This window comes from Phragmites australis, chromosome 10 (assembly GCF_958298935.1).
Source record: "Phragmites australis chromosome 10, lpPhrAust1.1, whole genome shotgun sequence".
NCBI lineage: Eukaryota > Viridiplantae > Streptophyta > Magnoliopsida > Poales > Poaceae > Phragmites > Phragmites australis.
Genome location: NC_084930.1, coordinates 14,209,482 through 14,228,445, shown reverse-complemented (window position 1 = coordinate 14,228,445; position 18,964 = coordinate 14,209,482). Strand labels below are relative to the sequence as shown.

General features: G+C 47.7%; 2 protein-coding genes across 2 annotated transcripts in view; one reads left to right on the top strand and one right to left on the bottom strand.

Moving 5' to 3' along the window:
• LOC133930116 (uncharacterized) overlaps positions 1–2,523 on the bottom strand; it is a 33,614-nt gene extending 31,091 nt beyond the window's left edge. Inside the window, exon 1 of the mRNA XM_062376814.1 lies at positions 2,137–2,523. Coding sequence (XP_062232798.1) covers positions 2,137–2,523 — 387 coding nt within the window. The remainder of the gene's footprint in view (positions 1–2,136) is intronic.
• A 10,880-nt stretch (positions 2,524–13,403) lies between these two features.
• Positions 13,404–14,135, top strand: LOC133930115 (secreted RxLR effector protein 161-like). Its single transcript, XM_062376813.1, has one exon. The coding sequence runs from the start codon at positions 13,404–13,406 to the stop codon at positions 14,133–14,135; it is 732 nt and encodes a 243-aa protein (XP_062232797.1).
• Positions 14,136–18,964: the final 4,829 nt, after the last annotated feature.

Sequence of the window (18,964 nt, the reverse complement as noted above, 5' to 3'; positions counted from 1 at the left end):
CCGTAGCAACCAAAACAAAGCGATGACCTTTGAAAGATGAAGGATGAATTTTGCCGATGAAATCCAAAGCTCATCCTCGGAACAACCATGGTTTGATGATAGGATTCAACATAGAAGCAAGAGCTAACTGTATATCACTAAACTTTTGACATGCTTCACATCCTTTGTAATATCTAGAGCAATTATCAACCATAGTCGGTCAATAAAATCCAGCTCTCCTTAACAACCATACAATTTTGTGAGCCGACTGATGTGCTCCAGAAATACCTTCATGTACTTCACCCATAGTAATTTTACTTTGCTCTGAACCTAGATATTTTAGAAGCAACTCATCTATGGTTCGGCGATATAATTCATCATCCAACATCACATATTTTAAAGCTTGACCCCTAGTCTTTCTATCTACCGATGAACTAGGATTTTCTAAATATTCGATCATTGGCTTTCTCCAATCACTAGACATATGCAAATCTGATTTCTTTGAGCAAAACCGAACCTTCTTCTTGTTGTTCAGCCAAAAGAACACTAGCACAAGCTAACAACAGTTTTTTTAACACACAGAACACCCCTCTATTCACTCGATAACCGGATGCTTGCTGCGCTAAATCATTTGCTCTCATATTCTCTTCTCTAGATATGTGAACGATGGTGAAATCATCAAAACTTGATATGATATCTAAGCATCTATCTAAATAGCTATTTAGTGACTCATCAAAGCACTGATAAACTCTAGAAACTTGCTGCATCACTAATAATGAATCACCAAACACTTCGACATGTGTCACGCCCATGGACATTAAAATTTGCAAACCTAACAAAAGAGCTTCATACTCGGCTTGATTGTTGGTACAAAAGTATTCAAAGCGAACCGATGTTTAAAAAATAACACCTCTAGGGGAAATTAAAACAATGCCAATACCTTGACCTTCTCTACAAGCCGAGCTATCAAAGTATAATTTCCATGAACACACACTAATCAAACTAACCAATACATCACTATCAATACGATGATCAACAATAAAATTAGCTATGATTTGGCTTTTCATAGATCTTAATGGTTCATAAGCCAAATCATATTCAATCAAAGCATAGGCCCACATTCCGATTCTACCACTCAAAATCAGCTTTTGCAACATGTACTTAATAAAATCGGTTTAGCATGCAACCACACAAGTACTAGAAAGCAAATAATGTCTCAACTTGATGCATGTATAGTATAAAGATGAACATAATTTTTCAATAAACGCATACCTTGTTTCCGCATCCAAGAGGCGCCGGCTCAAATAAGTGATCTCATATTCTTTCCCTTCGCTTTCTTGTGTAAGAACAACACGTATTACCGTCTCTTGTGCAACAACATACAGCCAAAACGGAATCCCGGCCTTGAGCGCCATTAACACGGGAGGTGATGACAAATATTTTTTGATGTCAACAAATGCTTGTTGCTGTACTACACCCCAAGTAAAATCGGCTTCTTTCTTTAACCGAAGTATGGGAGTAAAAGCACTAATCTTCACGGATAAGTTAGATATGAAACACCTCAAATAATTGATCTTTCCCAGCAATTTTTGGACGTCGCTCTTTGATTTTGGCGCTCCCAACTTATCTATAGCTGCTATTTTGTTAGGATTTGTCTCTATGCCTCTTTCATGTATTATGAAACCTAAGAATTTGCCAACCGATACACCAAAAGCACACTTAAGTGGATTCATCTTTAAACCATACTGACGCATTCTTTCAAAAGCTAGACGCAAATCGGCTAAATGACTATCCATAGCATCCAATTTGATAACAATATCATCGACATAAATCTCCAAGATGACACCAAGCCCTTAACATACAATGGTCTCAAATGTTGGCTCTATTCTTTGGGCTTTTGAAATATAGCTTCCTTCGGACCAAGATTTAGTTGAGCAACCTCTTCATCAATAGTCCGAAACTCCGAAGGTAAAACAAAAACATATTGATATCCATATTATCATGCGGCGGAATGCCATCTCTAAGAATTGGAGAGTCTCCTAGCATATCATCTTCATCATCACTAGATGTGACAATAGGCTCTATGACTTACTTTACTCTCCATTCTTGCTGAATAGGCACCATTGGTTTGATTTCATTGAATACTAGATCTCTCACCTTTTCAGCTTGTGCTTCTCCCAACTCTTGTTTTTGTAACCTTTGTAGCCTCCTCTTTTGGGAATGTGAGAGGCCCCTATGACACCACTGTGGCAGCAGCTTAGTCCCAGGTAGCAAGGACTTCTCCTTTTCAACCTTCCGATCGTCTGAACTAGCGATCAGCTTTGAACTAGAAGTGGCTTCTTGAACATTTGGCGCCATGGGCTGTTGTACTGCTGTAGGTGGCGCCTCCTTAAGCTCAAGATCAGTACCAACCACTGATACAACTTCCCCTTTGTTGCTGCCACTTGATCTGTTATTAGCCGATTGCTTTTGCACTTTGCTTTCATCAACAACCGACTGTTTTTCTTTCGGTTCCAGATCTGATTTCTCATTAGAAGTACTCATGTGTTCTTCACATGATAGACTTTCTTAACATGTCTCCTATCCCTCCTATTATTTAACTGGTTTTTAGGATCAAACCGGTCTTGTAAGACGAGATAGTCTGTCGAACACCGAAGGTCGTGGTGCTGTCCACCTCGGGTGAAATAATGCAAATGGCATAGAAGATGGTGCCCAAGGTGCACACCAACCCCACAGCAAATATGGAGGACAAACCATCGGAGGAGACCCCCACATCATAGGCATTGGCGGACCGAAAGGAGGGAACGGAGCTACTGCAATATTATCCTCCCATTGCCTCCTCCTCCCTTCAAACTCACGCTTCGGAGGTGATCTTGGACGTTAAAGAGCATCAAGCCGGCTGCCCCTTTTTTGGCCGGCCTTGCCACTCTCATAGTTAGCCAAAAGTGTATCAAATGTAAGTTTTATCTTCTCATGCTTCTTAATAGCTTTGCTCTTATCTTCATTCACTTTCCAATGGCCAATTTCTGGATTTTTAGGTTTGATCATCTTTGTCCTTACATTATTATCACCAATGATCGCACTCTTGCCTTTAGTCGATTCGGCTTGAGACGGCCGAGCCAAGACCTTCTTCCCTTCAAAGTTCATCATGTTGACAGGGAATGGATCATCATCTAGCTTCATCTTAGAATTTTCAGTAAACTTCAATAGATCATTGGAGGATTGAATCTATCGACCTTGTTCCTTTCATTAATGGCCGATTGAATCTATCGACGGAAAACATTGTAATCATTAGTAGCGTGAGAATATGAATTATGCCATTTACAATATGCACGTTTCTCGATCTCCTCAAGTAATGGAATAGCATGATTAGGAGACAAACTAATTTGCTTTTATTGTAACAAGAGATCAAATATCCTATCACATTTAGTGACACCGAATGTGAATTTCATCACTTCTTGCCAATTCTTTTGTGGAGTCAGCTTCAATGCGGAGCACATGCATGGCTTACATTTGGACTTCCATGTCCATTCGACTACACACATGTCTACGCTATCATCATCTGACAAATTGTCCTCATATACAGCTACATTAACACCCGGACGATCCACCTTTTATTTTTCACTAAACCTTTGAACCTTTCTATGTTCTTTGGCACGACTTTCTTGAGCTAGAGCCCGCTGCAAAACTTGGTTCACATCTGAAAATTCTTGCCCCTCTAACCTCTCTTTGATGTTTGCATGCAACCCGGCAAAAGCTAACTCAACTAGATCTCCATTGGAGAGCGAAATATTGAACCTCAACTCCGTGTCTCCAGTATAAAAGTATTCATGAAACTTTTGCTCAAGTTGCGCCCATGTATATATAGAATTAGGTGCAAGCGAAGTAAACCAAGTAAATGCATTGCCGTAAAGTGATAAAGGAAATAAATACAAACGACAAGCCTCGCTACTACTGGCTTCACCACATTGTGCAAGAAATTTCCCTATGTGTTCCATTGTGGTTCTACTATCCTTTCCATTAAACTTGACAAAATCAGGGACCTTAAACCCACGGGGATATGGAATCATATCATAATAATCAGGATATGGCTTTTGATAAACACATACCATCCCTTTAGGTTCTACCCCAAAGTGCTCCTTCAAAAGACTATCCATCTCCTCTCTAATGCTCTCACATCTAATAGGTTGTTCGGCCATAGGCCGAATAGGATTTGCACTACTTTGTGGAGGCACTACGGGCTGTATATGTGTAGTATCTGGTGGAGACACATTGAAGTAAGTATCCAGTAATGGACCATAAGGGATGCCAGTACCTTGTGGAGGTATGGGAGATGTGCTATATGCCACAGTATTGTATGGATCTAGCGACATGCTTATTGAAATTTCAGTAGCTTAGTTATTAGCTACATGTGGAACCAAACTAGTTATGCTAGATGAAGTTCTTGGAACCGGAAAAACCAATGATGAAACCTCCAGTTCACTAGTATTCAATGAATTAAATGGAGGTGTCGCCACATTAGCTGAACCCACATTGGTCCAGCTTTGAATTTGTCGAATCGATATGTTCTGTTGCATAGGTGTGGGTGTCATTGACTGTGCCGATGAACTAAATAGAATATGTTGAAATTTGCCATAGTTATTAGGATTCGAAGTGCTAGCATCACATGACAAAGGCTGTTTCAATATGTCCTTAATGGTTTGCATGTTGTCCTTAATGCTTTGCACGACAAAAGCTATAGAATCACAACGTCTATTAAGAGATTGATCTAAACCCTGAGCTAAAGCATCAATTTATTACTCACTGCAGCTCCTAAGGACTGATCAATCGTATGCACAATGTATTCTTGCAAAGCACGGGAAACATCACTTACATTGGGCTTTACCTGAACTTGGTCGGCGAGCAGTGGAGAGTCTTCTTTCTAGAACACGCCATGCTGAGTCTTCACATAGCGTGAAAGGAGTTGTTGCCAATGTTGTTCCACATCTGCGTCGAGCGCCAAACGCGCCTCTTCCGGCAACTCATCGTAGGACACCATTATGATGTTGTCTTTGTCGATTTCCGAAATAGACATGGTTAGGGTTTCAGAATTCGGCCAAGAGATAGCCGAAAAAATTTGTCCCCGGTGGAGTCACCGATTTGTGTTGGCGCGAAATTGGGCAACACCTCGCCAACACGGGTCCGTCAAGGATACTTGTCGCTTTTCGCAGTGACACATGACTTGTTTACAAAGAAACAAGCAAAGGTTTCAACTGGTAACATTGGGGATCGCCGCCCGAATGATTTATGAGCAAATCGACAAAGAACTGCACCTGAACCGTAGGGATTCAAAGTAGGAGCAAAGAACTAACCCTAAATTACAGGAAAGTAAAGGCAAAACAAAAAGTAGATGCAATAAATGCGATTGATTGATGGATATGCAATCCGCCTCCACCCCTCGACTATTTATAAGGGGGTATGGTCTTGACCCTAGGGAATCAAAGTAGGACTCTATTCCAACCCAAAACATGCCCTGTTTGGCCAAAATCATGAAAGAGATCCGAACAAATCCACGAATCTACTTCGATTCGGTTTCAAACTAAACACCGGATGGTTCGGTGAGAACTCTAGAACACCGAACCATCCGGTGAGTTCACTCGGCTGAAACTCTAAGACTCGGTCTTAGACATATCAGATATGCCGATGTCATATTTATACTCACCGGAGTATGTTACCAGACCAATATTTGCAGAGAGCAATTTTTTTTGCAAAGTTCTCCTTTTGAACGCACCGGATGATCCAGCGATCATCAAAGACTTCACCGGACAATTTTCACCAGAGAACATTTTTTCGGCTAAAACCTTCTTCTTCTCACCGGATAGTCCGGTGATACCATGGAATCTCCACCGGATCATTTCTTCTAGAGAGCAAGTTTTCGGCGCAAATAGCCTTCTACACACCGGATAGTCCGGTATTTTCGTTGGATCATTCACTGGACTATTTTATACAGAGAGCATGATTTGCTGCACCAAATTCTCATCCCACTCTCCGGATAGTCCGACGTTCAATGAGCCCCTCACCAGACTATTTTTTCCGGAAAGCACGTCTTATAGTTGGAATCGAACTATAAGCACCGGATAGTCCGACGATAACACAACATTAATCGTCGGACTATCCGGCGTATAAAAAAAATCTAACCATACCATTTTTTACCATAAAAAAAATTACACAAGCAAGGCATACCCCCAATCTACCTAATGGCAGCACGCGGTAGTGAACCTGGCCGGAGCAGGTCGCACGGCGGCTAGCGAAGGTGACATCGTGATGGCTCCATCCACTGGAAGCCGGTGGAAAACTAGAAGCAAGTTATTGCATCTCCATAAGCAGCCTCGAGAATGGTGCCAGCGACATCACGAACATTCATCAACTCTTTTCTTCTTGTTGCCGCCGCTTAAGCCCTCTGGATGGCTCCCCTCTCTAGTGGTGCCGGGGCAACCCTCTTGGCCTTCTTCTTTCTGTTCTGCGCCTCCATCTCCACCAGCGCCATGATGGCCTCGATAGTCACCTTGAATAATGGACGCTCGAAGCGCTGCACATAATCAGAGATTAGGTCTTCATTTGATGATTGCACAGGCGATAGTTTATTGGAAATAAACTCGCCATGGTGTGTTCATGGTGTGTAGAGTCAGTGCGTTGTGTGCATCCTGTCAGGTCGTTCAGGTCGTTCGAGTTGATGATCGCGAGCGCAGGGGTGCTGCAGAGCGCGTGGTCGGAGTCTGTTAGAGGAGTGGTGTGCGTGGCACATGATTTTTTGGAGGAAGCCACGTCGTCTGGGCTAGCGTGTGGCTCACGGCGACGTCGAGCGGGTCCTACGGATCATGGCGCGAAGGCCGGGCGTGGAGGTTAGCTTCGTGGTGTCCCCGGCCTATATGTTGCCCTGTGCTCCTCGGTGTTCTCGGCGAAGTCCAGTGAATAACAGTGCCAAGATACAGGAGCGATTGGCTCCGCGGCGTTCATCGCCGGAAAAATCTTCTGTTCATCGTCTCCCTCGCCGGCGCTCTGTGTTCATGAGTGTGAGTGAGTTCCTGGGCGAAGCCAACATTTGGTACCAGAGCGAGGTTGATGACGACACCATCACGGATCGGGGAAAGCTCGGAGAGCTCGAGGGCTGGTGCCGCCGTGGAGCGCGTCGTCACCAACTCCGGCGCCGTGGAGCTCCCGCTGCTAACTCGGACCAACTACCATGAGTGGTCCTTGGTTATGCAGGTGAGCTTGGAGGCGATGGAGTTGTGGGACGCAGTGGAGGTAGTCACCAAGGAGCGCGCCAAGGATCGGCGGGCGCTGGCCGCCATCTTGCGCGCGGTGCCACCGGAGATGAAGGCCGGGCTCGTCGTGAAGAAGTCAGCGAAAGAAGCGTGGGAGGTGGTGAAGGCGATGCGGGTCGGTGATGACCGCTTGAAGTCTGCAAGTGTGCAACGTCTCATGAAGGAGTTCGAGAACGTGGCGTTCCGCGACGGGGAGACCGTCGGCGACTTCGCGATGCGCATCAACGGGCTTGTCGCCAACCTGTGCGAGCTTGGCGAGGCGATGGAGGACAGCCGCGTGGTGAAGAAGATCTTGCACGTGGTCCCGAATAAGATGAAGCAAGTTGCGGTGGCGATCGAGATGCTCGCGGACATCAAAGCCATGTCCGTTGAGGAGCTCGTCGGGCGGCTGCAAGTGGCGGAGGAGGCTGACGCTGAAGAACCCGCGACGGACCACGCCGGGCAACTGTACCTCACTGAGGAGCAGTGGGAGGCGCGGCGATGTCAGCGAGGCGGTAAGGAGCAGGCGTGCAGCGGTGGTGCGCGCCGTGGCGGTGGTGAGAAGGGCGGCGGCCATGGTGGGGACCATGGCGACGACGACGACGATGGCGACAGTAGCACAAGCTCGGGGCGCGGTAAGAGCCGCTACCGAGGAAAGTGTTTTGACTGCGGGGAGCGCAGACACATGGCGAGGAACTGTCTGCGGAAGAAGAAGGAACAGGCGCTGCTCTACGACGTCGACGAGGAGCCGACGCTGCTGTGATGACGAAGTGCGCCATGTCGTGTTTAGGGGGAGATTTTTGGAAATAAACTCGCCATGGTGTGTTCATGGTGTGTAGAGTCAGTGCGTTGTGTGCGTCCTGTCAGGTCGTTCGAGTTGATGATCGCGAGCGCAGGGGTGCTGCAGAGCGCATGGTCGGAGTCTGTTAGAGGAGTGGTGTGCGTGGCGCATGATTTTTTGGAGGAAGCCGCGTCGTCCAAGCGAGCGTGTGGCTCACGGCGACGTCGAGCGGGTCCTGCGGATCATGGCGAGAAGGCCGGGCATGGAGGTTAGCTTCGTGGTGTCCCCGACCTATATGTAGCCCTGTGCTCCTCGGTGTTCTCAGCGAAGTCCAGTGAATAACAGTGCCAAGATGCATGAGCGATTGGCTCCGTGGCGTTTGTCGCCGGAAAAATCTTCTGTTCATCGTCTCCCTCGCCGGCGCTCTGTGTTCATGAGTGTGAGTGAGTTCCTGGGCGAAGCCAACATAGTTCACCAAGTTTTTTAGCTAGCACTTCTTTTGCCATTTGCATAGTGTCTTTTCCTGGAGTGTTTTTATTTTTGTTTGCTAGCCAACTACTACAGCATGGAGTCTGTGGGCTTGGTTGTGGTGTCACTGTTGGTTCTTCGGTGACAGAGGGATCAGGTAGGATAGCAGGCTGTGGCTGCTGGGTTACAGAGCATATAAATTGATCTATTGAAGGTACTTCTGTCGTAGAAGGGGTGTTGTTGTTGTTGGCAGCCGGCATGACTCTTTCATCTTCGACGTGATCCTCGTCTGCACCCGGGTGGACGAGCACTTGGCCACTGTCCGGGTTCGTCAGCTCCTCTTCCTCGTGCTGCATCCACTGGAACGCTGCCTGAGTAGCAGTGTACTCAGGTGATGAAACTGGTGAGTACTCCGGCGTCACCCTGCTCGCCGCCTGCAAAAGGGGGTCAATGGTTGGTTCGAAGCACATGGGGTCAGAGAGTAAAGACTGCATCCTCAAATTGGTTCTGTTGTTGTGGACTGAGGCCTGCAACATGACACTACTGTCCTCCGTGAGTAGCTTCCCAGGCTCCTGGGCCCTGGCGATGCTTGTTCAGCTTTTCCCTGGAGGTGGCCATTTCCACGGCCACCAGTGAGGCGAAGCTGACGCGTCTCTGGTCTATCTTGTTCTTGGTCTTTTTCATTTTGGTGACGGGGCCACGGTGTGGTGGGCCGGTTCCACCATGCTTCGAGATACAGGGCTCCTGATCGGCGATGGGCTCTCGTAGCAGGTGCGGCGGCCATAATTCCTGGTGTCACTTCTGCCATGGCTGTCTCCGCCCCTGTCCGCATAATCCCGATCGTCACGGCAAGGGCGCATGAGGCCGTGAGCCGGGACCAAAGAGACCTGCTCCTGTGGTGCCTAGTGCCACGACGTTTGTGGGCGTCAGCCTCATCATCCCTGCCCCGACGTGTGTCGCCCAACCTGCAGTAGCGTGTCTGTGGCACGACCACGATGTCGGCTTCCACCCCGCATCCGGCTCACCATAGCGCCAGTCCAGGACGCGTTCCCAGCGTCGGTTGGGGTTGTCATGGTTTCCAGGATTGTCGGTGAGGAGGTTGATGTTGGAAGGAATCCTGCGTCGAAATTGTATCTGCATTTAGCTTGTTTTCCTAGCTCGTTTTCCGTTCTTCGTTGTTTGCATGAGCATGTCTGCATGTCGCGGCATGCATGTCGAGCTCTGGTGTTTCCGAAGCGAGTCAGTAGGAGTAGAACGCGCGGCAAGCTTCGACGTGCGGGATGGCGCACGTCGCACGGAGCTCTGGTGCACGATTAAGTTGTAAGCTTTCCTATTTAAGCGGAGATGAAACAAGAAAAATGTCGCAAGATTCACCGCGGCACAAAAGCTCTCTCGCGTTCATTTCTGGAGTGATCAGGTTGCAGCTGACATTTGGTACCAGAGCTTCATGTCGGCCCCCGCGTCCCGTTCTTCCGCGACCCCACGCTGACACGGTCGGCGGCATTCACTGTCGCCATCATGGCAGCGCGGGCGGCAGATGGTCGTTCAGAAGGTCATCAAGGAAGGGGGTGTCGTCACCTACCCCACGCTCACCCGCTCAAATTATTCCGATTGGGCGGTGTTGATGCATGTGAACCTGCAGGCTCAGGGTCTGTGGGATGCCGTCGACACCGGCGACATGCCGTTCCACAAGGACCGGCAGGCCCTCTCGGCTATTCTGAGAGCCGTCCCGTCGGAGATGCTTCGGCCACTCGCCGAGAAGGACAACGCCAAGGACGCATGGGATGCCCTCAAGTCCATGCGAGTGGGAGCTGATCGCATGCGGGAATCGCGAGCGCAGAAGCTTCGCCAGATGTTCGAGTCCATGCGATTCAAGAACGGCGAGCTCGTAGAGGATTTCAGCCTCCGCCTTCAGGGGGTGGTGAGCGATCTCCGCCTCCTAGGTGAGGAAATTTCTGAGGAAAAGGTTGTTCGCAAAATTCTTCGCGTCGTCCCTCGTAGGTACCGTCAAATTGCAATGTCAATTGAAACACTCGTCGACCTCCGCACTCTCTCGATAAAAGACCTCACTGGCCGGCTGCACACTGTCGAGGACCGAGGGGATTCAGATGATGAGGATGGCGGCCAAGCCCTACTCACGGAGAAGGTGTGGATGACCAGGTCTGGCAAGCACAATGTAGACTCTTCCTCGCGCGGCGCCGCGGCCAGAGTCAACGCGGTGCACTCCCGCTCACGCGGTCATCGCGATCGCGGGGAAGACGGAGGAGGAAGCGGTGTGAAGAATGTGCCACTGGGCCACTGGGCAAAAGACTGCTGGAAGGCCAAGCGTGATCGCGAGAAGCTGGCCCAAGCAAACTTGCTCGTGGCCGAACCACAACAGGCCGACAGCTATGACGAGCCCACCTTGCTGATGGCACAGTTTTGTCAACTGGAGCCCTCTGTCGAGCTTATGGCCTCCAACGGTCCTCTCCATCTCAACGAAGAACGGGCACTCACCATGCTCCGAGAGAACGACGATGAGTCGGCCGATCCAGAATGGATCCTAGACATAGGGGCTTCAAATCACATGGCCGGAGCTCGCGGTGTCTTCTCCGAGCTCAACACCTCCATCCACGGCACCGTGAAGTTCGGCGACGCGTCGCGCGTCCGCATTTAGGGCCACGGGACAGTGCTGCTTGCCTGCAAGAACGGCGACCATTGCGCACTTACCGGCGTCTACTACATCCCGAAGCTACGAAGCAATATGGTGAGCCTCGGTCAACTCGATGAGGCGTGCTATAAGACAGAAATCGAGGACGGGGTCCTTACCCTGCGCGACCCCCAGCGGCGTCTCATCTGTCGAGTCCGTCTGTATGTGCTGAACGTCGACATTGCACAACCCGTCTGCCTCGCCGTGCACAGCTCTGAGGAAGCCTGGACCTGGCACGCCAGGTTTGGGCATCTCAATTTTGACTCACTCCGTGCGCTGGTCCGTCGTGGCATGGTACGCGGGATGCCGGAATTGGAAGGCGTGAATCAAGTGTGCAACAGCTGCCTCATCGGGAAACAGAGGAGGTCGCCGTTCCCTGCAGCTGCAAGCTTCCGAGCCTCGGGGTGCCTCGATTTGGTTCACGGGGATATCTGCGGCCCCATTTCTCCGGCTAACCACGGCGGTAAAAAATATTTCTACTGCTAATTGACGATCTGACTCGCTATATGTGACTATACCTGCTGGCGGCAAAAGGTGAGGCACCGGCGGTGATCAAGCGGTTCAAGGCAAGCGTTGAAGTAGAGACCGGCAGCAAGCTTTGCGTCCTCCGCACAGATCGCGGCGAGGAGTTCAATTCTGTGGATTTTGGTCTGTACTGCGCGGACGAGGGTGTCGCTCGACAACTGAGCGCCGTATTCACCACACTAGAACGGTGTCGTCGGGCGTCGAAATCAAATTGTGGTGGCAATGGCGCAGTGCATGATGAAGGCCAAGGACATGCCGGGAGAGTTCTGGGGAGAGGCAGTGACCACCGCTGTGTATATCCTAAATCGCTCGCCGACGAAAAGTGTCTGGGACAAGACTCCCTATGAGGCGTGGCATGGTCGGACACCTGTCGTGCATCATTTCCGCACATTCAACTGCATCGTCTATGTCAAGGAGGTCAAGCCACACCTGAAGAAGCTTGACGACCGCAGTAGGGCGATGGTATTCCTTGGCTACGAATAGGGCTCGAAGGCCTATCACGCATATGACCCCATATCCAAGCGGGTGTGTGTCACACGCGACACGGTGTTTGACAAAGCGGCGGCGTGAAATTGGGGGCAATCCGGGGAACGCGTAGCAACCTGTCCATCAGGCTCGTTCATCGTGCATTATGAGGTGACTGAAGCTGCCGCCTGCTCTAGTGTGGTTCCGAGTGCTCCTGCGCCGGCATCGCCACTACTGGGAGCGACGCCGCCAATCACCGCACCAACTCCAGACCCCTCAACCGAGTTCGCAACGCCGCCTACTACCTCACCAGATGTTGATGATGACAATGACGCACCTCGGAGATTCAGGACCATCGCAAACATCCTCGACACCACGATGCCAGTGGAGCTCGAGTCGAACGAGCTGCACTTAGCTGCTACAGAGGAGCCAAACACCTTGGCCGAAGCGGAGCAAGACGAAAACTGGCGTAAGGCAATCAGGGAAAACAACACCTGGAGCTACGCCAATCTCCCCTCTAGCAAGCGCCCGATTGGTTTGAAATGGGTCTACAAGCTGAAGAAAGACGAGACCGGTGCCGTGGTCTGACACAAAGCACGACTGGTGGCGAAGGGGTATATTCAGCATCATGGGATTGATTTTGATGAAGTTTTCGCTCCAGTTGCAAGGATGGAGTCAGTACGACTTCTGCTCGCTGTCGCTGCTCACGCGGGCTAGGCAGTCCATCATATGGATGTGAAGACGGCGTTCCTGAACGACGAACTGGAAGAGGAGGTGTTCGTCTCCCAACCGCCGGGATTCGTCGACACCGAACAACCCAACAAAGTACTCCGTCTGCACCGCGCGCTCTACGGTCTGCGTCAAGCTCCTCGCGCTTGGAACGCCAAGCTGGACGTGAGCCTACGCGAGCTGGGATTCACACGGAGTGCCACAGAGCACGCTATGTACACACGTGGCGACGGCGACGCACGTCTGATCCTCGGCGTCTACGTCGACGATCTCATCATCACTGGCACTCGAGCGGAGGAGATCTAGAGATTCAAGGGTGAAATGCATACCCTATTTCACATGAGTGACCTCGGGTTACTTAGCTACTATCTCGGCATCGAGGTCCATCAAAGCGCCGACGGCATCACCATTACCCAATCAGCCTACGCATTGAAGTTGCTCAAGATCGGTGGGCTAGAAGGATGCAATCCAGCTTGCGTCCCCCATGGAACCCAGGCTGAAGCTGTCGAAGAACTCAGACAGGCCGGAGGTCGACGCTACCCTGTATCGCAGCTTGGTGGGCAGTTTGCGGTACCTCGTGCACACACGTCTAGACCTCGCATTCGCTGTCAGCTATGTTAGCCATTTTATGGAATCCCCGCGAGATGATCACTACGCAGCAGTGAAGCACATTCTGCGCTACATTGTGGGTACATTGCATTTTGGTTGTCATTTCAAGAATTTGGGGAAGAAGGAATCGCCTCTGCTGGGATTTTCGGACAGTGACTTTGCCGGAGACGTAGATGATCGGAAGAGCACCTCTGGAATTGTGTTCTTCCTCGGATCAAGTCCAATCGCTTGGCAAACTCAGAAACAAAGAGTGGTTTCGCTTTCTTCCTGTGAAGCAGAATACATCGCTACCACTAGCGCGGCATGTCTGGGTTTTTGGCTGGCACGGTTGCTGGCCGAAGTCCAGGGAAATGATCCAAGGGTGACTGTACTCAAGGTTGACAACAAATCAGCGATCTCTCTGTGCAAGAACCCGGTGTTTCATGATCGAAGCAAACATATAGACACCAAATTTCACTACATCAGGCAATGCATAGAAGAGAGACAGATTGAAGTGGAGTTCATCCCTTCGGACGAACAGGTTGCAGACATCTTGACGAAGCCGCTGGGGCGTGTGAAGTTTTGTGACTTTCGCAGCAAAGCAGGCGTAGTTGAGATCACTGGTTGACGACAGGATTAGGGGGAGATTGTTGGAAGAAATCCTGCATCGAAATTGTATCTGCATTTAGCGCGTTTTCCATTCTTCGTTGTTTGCATGAGCATGTCTGCATGTCGCGGCATGCACGTCGAGCTTTGGTGTTTTTGGAGCGAGTCAGTAGAAGTAGAACGCGCGGCAAGCTTCGACGTGGGGGATGGCGCACGTCGCATGGAGCTCTGGCGCACGATTAAGTTGTAAGCTTTCCTATTTAAGCGGAGATGAAACAAGAAAAACGTCGCAAGATTCACCGCGGCACAAAAGCTCTCTCGCGTTCATTTCTGGAGTGATCGGGTTGCAGCTGACAGTTGAGGTCCTGGACGATATGGAGATGGATGAGCATTATTGATGCCAGTACGTCTTCATGGTGAATGACCACCTGAGGGAGCAGAATCGATGTCTGTGGCAGCTCTGAATCCAGGTTGGCAATGGACAACCAAATGATCTTCGGAATTAGACTGGGACGCTCCCTGCACCTGGAATGCTCCTCAACAAAGTGAGCTGCACATCTCCTGCCAATAACCCTTGCTGCCACCTCCTCGTTCCATGCGTGGACAGGCATGCCCTCGATACGAAGGCACATGTGAAAGTCAAAACGAATCGCTTCTGCATACCTCATCTCTGTCCATTCTGCAAAACGGAAGTCCCGGCCGGAGAACGGCAGCCGGTGGTGCTGCACCACTGCATCCCGGTGTCTCAGGTTCTCAAAGATGATGAAGAAGTCCTCCGGGTGGTGGTTGAGATCTGGCACTTGTGCACCTTGATCCTGAATTCCTCACTGAGAGCGTCCGCCAGTAGCAGTGGCTCAGTGGGTGGCCGGTTCCCCGCCAGCCAGCAAACCACCCCTCTGCTTAGCAGGTAGTCTCGCCTTCTTGCAATGGCGCCTGTTCCAGAGACCACAATGTGGTCCTCCAACGGTCTCACCATCGGGTCCCCTGGGAAAGCTGCCGTCGGAGATTCCTTGGTCGAGGTCTGCTGCACGATAGGCTGATTGTGCTGGGAGATGTTCGTGAGGGTTTCAAGACAGGAGAGCTTCCTGGATGTGTGTTTGTAGCTCTGTGGTGGCTTGGCTAGGACAGGCTGGTGATGGTGAGCTTTTGCTTGTGGGTAATTCTCAGCATTGTGTCACGATCCTTTTGCACGAATGAGATTAGCGATTATAGGGATGAATAGTCATTTTAACAAATTTTTTAAAAATCGCTAGCTTTTTTCTATTTGGATCATCCAACGTATCTCAAAACTCAAACGGAAGTAAAAATAGAGACAAATTTTAAAAAGAAAAAATTGAGACAACACGACTCCACGGATGATATATATACCATAGGTTCTATTTAAGATCAATCCATGTATCTTAGTACTTGAAAGATCACAACTTACAAAGAAACAAAAAAAGATGAACACCAAGCAACGAAACTCTTTAAGTTGATTGTCTAAAGGTAAAAGAATTCAAGACTCTATCACATAAGTGTGCGTATACGAATTTTATGACTCTAGCAATAAGAAGAATGACCTCACAAGGTATTGAAATTTCAGCCAAAATCAAAACGAAAATAAAAAATAGATAGCGAAAAATTTGCAAACTTGCAAGGGAACCAATAGAGAGAAACAAGAATAAGGGGAACTCAAGCATATGCAAAAACATAAACTTCATTACTCAAAGATATCAGTCCTATTTATCATTCAAAACTCTCACCTATTACACAGATTAAACACTCATCATTCTCTCCTTTAAAATCCAAACTCTAAGCTCTCAAATAGGTGGCATAAGGGGCTCAAGTGACTGGTTCCCACTCTCTCATAGCCATACCCTTCTATTTATATGCCTAGAAAATTTGACCTCTAAGTTTCCTACCATTTTCTAAAATACCCCTCTCATATAGTACACTTCTACTTAACAACAAGGGCATTTTGGTTCATTTTCTTCTCTATTTATCGGACGGTCGCGGCGCCTTCACGATCTAGCTTCGCCTCAATATAAGCTTCACAATGGTGCGACATACTCCTTCAGTCCTCCCACGGTTTTGAAGCCAAAAAGCGAAACAGTCGGCACGCTTCTCAAAGCGTGACTCGCCACTTTGCTTACACCTTAATCAAGCATTTCAATATCGACGTGTGTACTCTATCATGTAATCCTGATCGCCGGCAAGTTTTTTCCACTCCCGATCCCTCGAGCCGCCTTGTCACTTGCACTAGCATCCCCTTCGTTTGACTTTATCAACACGTTGTCTCCATCTGCCTTCCATACTTGCTTGACCTCCACGTGTTCAGTTAGAATCACCATTGACTTCACTTGGCCTCTTTGAACGTCTAGCACCAAGCACTCAACTTAGCCCCGATCATCCCACCGTCGATCGTCAAGTTGCATCCATCACCTGCACACCAAGAGACAAGCAATCACATATCTCTAACTCCAATTCTAGTTATTCCATAATCAATATACTCAAATAAAATCCAAAAAAATTCAAATCACATCAAAGCTCACACAAAACCGAAGATCATCAAGCCAAATAAATACTAATGTCAATCACTCATCACAAGTAAACCAAGACATATTTTAACTTATTTTATCAATCTCCCCCTTGATGAGTACATTGACAACCCTGAAAGCACAAAGATTTTGGTTTGAAAAAATGAAGATAAGCTCATCCAAGTAACAAAAACTCGAGAAAGAGCAAAATATGTCACTTGGCATAAGAAAGGTTGCAAAAGCCCTAAGGGAGGACCAACAGTGTCCATAGGGAGAAGTTCTCCCAGTCGTTCAGTCATCACCAGATTGACTAGTGGGTGAGAAGCGACAACCATCTTGCCATGCCGAAAAGGAGCACAAATGAGGTTCTTCTCAAACTTGAGCTTAGGTGATCCTTGGATCAAGCCTAGGGCACTTAAACGAGTAATCAAGTTAAAGCTCATATGCCATAGTCTTCTATCATTGGAGTTATCATCGGAGTTAGGAAAGTATATATCCATATTGTGTAAGTTTTGCGAGTAAATGCATTATGATTGGAGTTAGGAAAGTATATATCCATATTGTGTAAGTCTTGCGAGTACATTCGTACTCAGGGTGCTTCCCCTATGTTGATGTAGGTAACAATGAACTTGTGTATGTATATTTCTATCCTGTCGATGCCAGTGATGAGTAGGAGTAGAGGAGGAATGTACGAGCTAATCTTGGTGGTGCCTTTCAAGCAATGGCACCATTGGCCTTTTGTTTTATTAAAATCTTTCTGCTGCATATGAAAACTCTGATACTAAGTAGAAACTGGACTTCTGAATGAGGTATGTAATAAAAGTTAAATATTTGCACTCTATGCATATCTTGTGATGAAACTATATTGTAAATGGTATATGCTATGATCTTGAATTTTATTGAGCATATATCGGGACTATCGGAGTTACTCTTGTTTTAATATAATAGTAGCTGGGATGGATGTTTTTAGTTAAGTGTGTTAGCACTCAACACGCAAATGATGGGTGTGTTCTAACTCTTATCTTTACAGACAATCTGCACTGTCAATTAAGCTGAGTGTAATTTGGATGAGTCTGACATTTTATTTTGTTGATGGTAGCCTAATTCATGGCCGGTTGATTAACCTACTGAAGAATCATATGACACGTGTAGAACATACATATCATGCTTGGATTTTTATTATATTTCTAGTATTATATATATATAGTACTCATGAAACCCTAAGTTGTATGCAGAATTTTAGAGTTCCTTCACAATATACCATTTGAAGCATAATTCATTAATTTGAATTTAGTTAAAAATGCATTCAAACTTAGCTAAAAAAAATTAAAAAATATAATAAATAATGTGTTCGAAAGGTAAAAAATGATGAAAAGAAAATGACCATCTGAAAACAAAAAAGATGGGATTGTTAGGTCAACCAATCAACCCCTCAATATTTTATTACCATCTCCTCACCATTATTTCAAGTGCGTTTCTTGAGAATTGAACTAAAGATCTAATACCTGCTAACCAAACCTCTTTCCACTAGGATAGCTTGGGCTTTATGCTAGGTTATCAGAATATAGCCCTTTTTACCTCTTACTTCATCTTTAACATAATAACATAATAACTTAGAAACACAAATCATACAAATTTAAATCATATTAACATAGAAATTGAAACCTTATATTTAACATAAAGACCTATCTTTTCATTATGAATAAAAGAAGATCAATACATATGTTAGCCTTCCATACTTAGCCTAGGCCTGCTCCACCACCTATCGATCCTGCCGCGCCACCACCTGCCAAAGGCCTGAACCCATGTGGTGGACCCAGATCATCAAGACGACCACCGATGGCAGCATGACTGCACCAGCTATCGTGACGATGCCCGCTGCATCATCATCTGGGTCCTCCACGTCTTCGAGGTGCTCCACAGCACTACGCCGAGGTCGTCTGAGTCAGCATTGCTGCCAACCACTTCAACATCGAAGCAACCACCCTCCACCTTTGCTAAGGTCATTAATCTTTCATTTGTACCATGTATATGGCACCGTTGTGTCCTGAAGTGCATTTGTCTTCTAGTGTTTCTGGTGACTACCAGCCTGACTTTTTAGATGAAGGAAGTACAAGTTCCAGCCTTTATACTAATAGGTTATCGAGACATCAAGGATATATACAGCTATTTTATAAATGTGAGCATCCATGCCGAATCTGACACTCAAACCTGGATAGGCAGGTTTGACCACAAGGATCCTAACCAATTGAGCTATGCTATAGCCCATAGTCACAGGGTTCAGGGTCGAAGGTGTTTTCCATCACCCTAGGACGTTGACTCAATTCGAGGGTAG